Consider the following 5,702-nt stretch of genomic DNA (forward strand, 5'->3'; position numbering starts at 1 on the left):
TAACTAGGTAACAACAAGCGGTAATAACTGACCCCCCTGCATAGAAGTTTGTTTAAAGGTTTTTATTTGGTGCCACAAATTTTTTATTTTCCTTTGAAATTTCTTTGTAATTTTACATATTAAATGTATTGTTATTGGTGCAAAAAAGAATATTTATACTTATTTCTGCAGCTGACTTTACATGGAATACTATACATTATACATTTACACACCGGACGAAGCCTGCGTTGTGGATTTCTTACATTATATAACTAGAGTTTTTTCTTGGATAAATTATATATTATTTGAATTTTACTTATACATTTTATTCGATGTTTAAATATAATAAGTACTTACAGCAGTGTTTCTATGAAGCTGGTGTTACAATTTCGCTTGTTGAGTATTTTTGCTTGTTTTCAGGGAAACATGTTTTATCTTGTAGCACATCTTTTCTTTTTCAGCAAAACACTTTTTGTTTCTTTTAACGACATAATAAAAGTCTCCTTACTATTATCTATTCGGGCCGATTTTTATTTGTAAATAGATAGAGTTCGCTTATTATGTATACTATAAGCACAATTTCAGCGTATGTCCTAAAAAATCTTCCACTGGGTTACGAAAAAGTATGGAATTTTTGTAACTCAACGGAAAATCACATAAATAATTTGAGGACAAGTGGCGATTTAGTATAATTATTATATAGTTCGTAAAAGGACTGTCTCATTTCAAACAGACAGAGAGAATGATACTCTCTTTGTCTTACACTAGTGCTAGCACCCAAAAGAAAAGGATGAGTATAGTTTTTTTGTTCTTATTTACTGATGAATTTGGTTATAGTATATTTCACCTAAAATAACAAACTCTTCAAATCTACCTTTTAACAAAATGTGCCAAAAAATTTTTTTGCAAAATAAAAAATCAGCCCAGCAACAATTTAGAAAATTCAATATGTGGCAACGTAAAAAATCCCAACGTATGGGTTAAAACACTACTTACTTCAGGTAAGTGAGTCGGTAATATATAGCCCTAATCGGGTAATTTGTCCTGGGAGATTGCTGTCATTTGTCCAACAAGCATATTCGGCATTTAAAAATACTTAGTCGATTTGTTATTGGGGCAATTTTTATTTTGTTGTCGATTTTATTTAATAAAATTTGGATACAATTTGGATGGCTTGAAGACCTTATAATTCTGGGCGGAATAAATACGGGAGTTGAGATTTAAAAATAAAAATAATGTATGTCATTCTCAGAATAGGGAACTCTAGTATTCACCAACCATCATTTAATTTAATTTAATTTTATATAATTTTCTTATTGAATATTGTCTTCGGTTTTATTAAATTTCATGTGTTATTGAATGTATTTATTAGGTAAGTTGACTGGTATGGTAATTTTATCTTGTGAGCGTTTTGGGGTCACCTGTAAGCCCGCAAGAGTTTTGCGCAAAAAAAAAACCAAACCAAATACCAAATTTATTGAAATCTGAAGTAAAAATACGTTTAGGAGCGTTATTGATTCTTAACATATTGTTCAATTTTTTTTTTATTGTAATTGAACAAAACAAAATGAGGAAATTTAATTACAAACGCCATATTTTTATAGAAATTTGACATTAATGATGATATTGCCAGTGCCATCTCATCATCAGTGCATCATCTTACATGACTCTCCGTATATGGATACATTCCTCAGTCAGTCATATTACATGCCTCTCCTTATATTTACTACAATAATAATATATCATGTTTCCTATACCTACATTCCACCCTTTTTAATTGCAAATACCATTAATTTAGCTTGGTCCGATTCCTTGGTCGTTTCTAACAGCGGTTCGTATCATATTCATATAATATAAATAAATAACAAAGCTTAAAGCATTAAGTCCGCCGTTTGTACTATCATGTATTGTGCAATAAAGAAAGAATAAATAAAAATAAAGCTAGTTAATGTTTTTATAGTTCGAATAGGCCTCCAAGCGTCGCAGCAACCGAAATATGGTTGTCCGTGAATCACGAGCGCTTCCATTTTTGTTTCCCGAGAGCCTTTGATAGCTATATTACCGGAAGGGCTTTTAATAATATATTTTATATAATGGAGTACCTAATGAGAGAAATTATGAAACTGTAAGATAATAATATAGCTTTTGTTTTAAACCACCGCAATATTACTATTGTGCCCTACCACACAAAACAGGTTTAATTAAATAAGTACTTAACACCAACAGACTGATGGATATGGCGATTATGGCGAAGGTGGCATTCGGTTTTTTTTATTAGCCTATTTGGGATCCCACTGCTGGGAAAAGGCATTCGGATATCAACTAATATCATTAAATAAGATCAAAAATAAAATTGCGCATTTTTAGAAGCAGTTTTGATATTTTTAGCGTTTGTGCAGAAATTGTTACGAACTTTTAAGGTGCGTGATTATCGTCTATCGAGCGAAACTCAAGAAATCAGGTTTCTAATCGATGAAGTTACTAAAGGTTGCTCATTAAAATTTTGGCAACCGTATTTTGATAAAAAAAGCGCAAAGTTTTTTTTTAAACTCTGCTGGCCGCACCTACTGCACCTTAAGGAAAGGGGGTGGGATGTTGACCGCGGAAACTTAAAAGTATAACGTTTTTTATTTCTTAAACTTTAATATAAGTAAGTTTTAACTTGAAATTTATTGCGCCAGAATACAGTTGATAATCACTAAGTACATTATATAAGTAGGTACCTACAAAACAAAGTCGCCTCCCGCTGTCTGTCTGTCCCTATGTATGCTTAGATCTTTAAAACTACTAAACGGATTTTGATGCGGTTTTTTTTAATAAATAGAGTGATTCAAGAGAAAGGTTTATGTATAATTTGACTGCACTGACCTAATGCACTGACCCGTGCAAAGCTGGGACGGGTCGCTAGTTTAATAATATTTAATTCTATATAATAGTACCATATATTAAATTTTAAAACCTCTTCGAAGTAGTTTAATAATAATAGTACCATATATTAAAGTAGTAAAGTCACTTAAATATCTAATTCTAAAACACACAGAGCAAAATGTGTTTTGAAAGGATGAAAGCGAGCGTTAAATAATTCCGTCAGTGCCGCTACGTCGAGGCTGTCCGCGGATGCGGTTTAGCTCACTGAAATGTTACTAAGTTTATTCTAAAACACTAGAAGTTTATTCTAGAAGGTTCAGAGAGCGGAGTTTTTGAAAAATCGTACCTACCATTTTTTAGATCACCTACCCACCTAGCAACCTACCTTCCTTAGAAAGGATACCTGTATCAACATCATTATCTAATATAATTGTTATCTTCAGGAAATACGTCCGTTTTCCTGAAAGTGTCTGACCCATTGTCCGAAGTGGCAAGTGAATCCACTAGCACTTGCAACTGCACTGAACTGCATACTCGCACGGTGCATATTGATGACGGCCGGCTAATGCGTGCGCCGTGTCCAAGGGCAGGAGTACCCATGTGTCCGTATTCTGACGTTACGGACGGATTTCATTACAGAATAAGTAGGTACCTACTTACAGAGAAAGACGCAATACCTTAACACATAATATAGTAAAAAGGTCATTGCCCCATCTATTTCAACGAGCATGGACCTCCAGTTTTGACCTACTACCTAAGTAATGATTTAATATTTTTATTACAAACAAGTTACAATAGTTCCGTAAATTAGTCCCGAATAATCCATTTATACTTATTTATTTAAGGACGGGGTTAAAATTTAGAGGCGGGCCTGGATCCAGGCAGCGTAGGCAGAGACGCGGCCGAAGCCGGCGGGGCCAGCGTTGCAGCCGCGGTCGTGGACGAAGGACATCACGCCGATCAGCAGGCTGTTGTCCGCCGTGGCCAGCGGGCCGCCTGCGTCGCCGATGCACGGCGCCCGGCCACCAGTCGTAGCCACACAGATAGTCGTATCCCGGACGATATGCGTAGTGTACGTGTCCGCGCACTCTTCGTTGCTAATAACCGGTGCAAGCACGTGCGACAAGAACGCATCGGTAGTCACACCCCAGCCGGAAACCCGGGCCCAGGTACCAACGAAATCCTCTTTACCGGTCGCAATAGCAATAGGACGAATGTTGTTGCTGTAGGTGACCCACGGAAGTCTCATGATAGCGATATCGTTGGCGAGCGTAAATTTACTGTAGCCGGAGTGGAGTTCGACGTCAGCGGTGACCACCCTAGTACCGCCGGAAAATAGTGTGGCCGAGCCCAAGACGACTGTGAAGAAGCGTGCCTGGGTGAAGAACGTGGCCCAGCAGTGGGCGGCGGTGAGGGCGCGGGTGTTGGTCAGCAGGGAGGAGCCGCAGATGGAGGTATTGGAGGTGCGTCCGTTCGTCAGGGCGATGATCACTCCGGCCATGTAAGGGTAGTTGCCGAGAGCGCCAGTCCTTCCACCCGTGATCCTGACGCCATTGAAGCGTAAAGCTTCCTCGGCCGCCTTTCTGCGCGCCGCTAGCGGGATGCCGATCTTGTTGTGGTAGTCAATCTCCACGCTGGAGCTGGCGGGAGCGTCTATGACTGCACCAGCGACCAGGCCGATCAGAGCGAGCGCGATAAGAACCTTCATATTGGAGCTTCAAGTGCGAGTCCGACTCAACCGGTACCTGATGGTCTGTTGCAATACAACCGCTTCTATACATTGATTTAGTTCACGTCTTAACTTATCTGAGATTAATTTATACATTGACCGAGATTAGTTATCAAGAAACATCACCGAAAATTGCATAATATTTAGATTTGTATTCAAGTTAATAGCGAAGTAAATTAAACTTTAAATTTTAGCAACACATTTTATGATGTCCAAATCATAAGTGACATATTGACATAAAGCGAAACAAGGAGTCGCTATATCACAATATTGAGGTACAACAGTAAATAAAAAAAGAAGAGACGTTAGGGAATTATAAAGTCTGTGCGGAAAGAGTCGTAGAATGTATTGATAACATTTCACGACTCTTCTCTTTCCGAACAGACCCTATCTTTGAATATAGGTACTGTTACAAAAATGTAGATACATATTTACTATTATATACCATACTCTTAGGTCCGAGATACACTTGTGAGTTTTACTTAGGTACGTATGTAAGTAGAGACAAAACTATTTGTTCGAATGAAATAAGAATGTTCATGTTTCATTCTGTAGTATAGCTGTGGCCCTACTTACGTAAGTAAAACTTACAAGTGTATACCTAAGTGTGTGCCTTAGGTACCTAAATGATTTCCTTATTCTATAAAAATAATAATAATCAACAGTTCAGCCCCAAAACTCAGTTCACTACAATCCTCGCGTAGATATCGAACCCGCCTCGGAATAGGCGTTCCGAGGTGACAAGTGGAATCCATTTGAGCGTCTGTTTGCGAGCCGAGTGTGAAGTGCTGCTGCCTGCGATCGGTTCAGCCGGGGGACGTATTCTGATGTTTAACAACTGATATTAATTTAATACTCTTGGTGCATGTCAGTTCTACGACATCGAACAAATTATTAAGCAAAAGAAAATCGTCTCGATGATGGGCAGGCTTAGGGGCAGTACCAACAGCATTCTGGAGGTCATTGCAGAGAGGCTTGAGAATCCTATATGGCGCATTGGATTCGCCAAGTTATAGGATTTCTTAAATTTAGAAAATAGTTTAGATAATATATACATATAGTTGTAATATTATGTACAAAAATTAACATTACTTGCTAAGTTATACTAACAAATATGGAAGTAGGT

At 37.8% G+C, this 5,702-nt stretch overlaps 1 protein-coding gene across 1 annotated transcript; it reads right to left on the reverse strand.

The window, feature by feature from the left end:
- Nucleotides 1-3,606: 3,606 nt before the first annotated feature.
- On the reverse strand, nt 3,607-4,570 carry LOC134656370 (collagenase-like). Its single transcript, XM_063511885.1, has one exon. The coding sequence runs from the start codon at nt 4,553-4,555 to the stop codon at nt 3,707-3,709; it is 849 nt and encodes a 282-aa protein (XP_063367955.1). The 5' UTR covers nt 4,556-4,570; the 3' UTR covers nt 3,607-3,706.
- Nucleotides 4,571-5,702: the final 1,132 nt, after the last annotated feature.

The sequence above is a fragment of the Cydia amplana genome, chromosome 18 (genome assembly GCF_948474715.1).
Source record: "Cydia amplana chromosome 18, ilCydAmpl1.1, whole genome shotgun sequence".
Lineage (NCBI taxonomy): Eukaryota > Metazoa > Arthropoda > Insecta > Lepidoptera > Tortricidae > Cydia > Cydia amplana.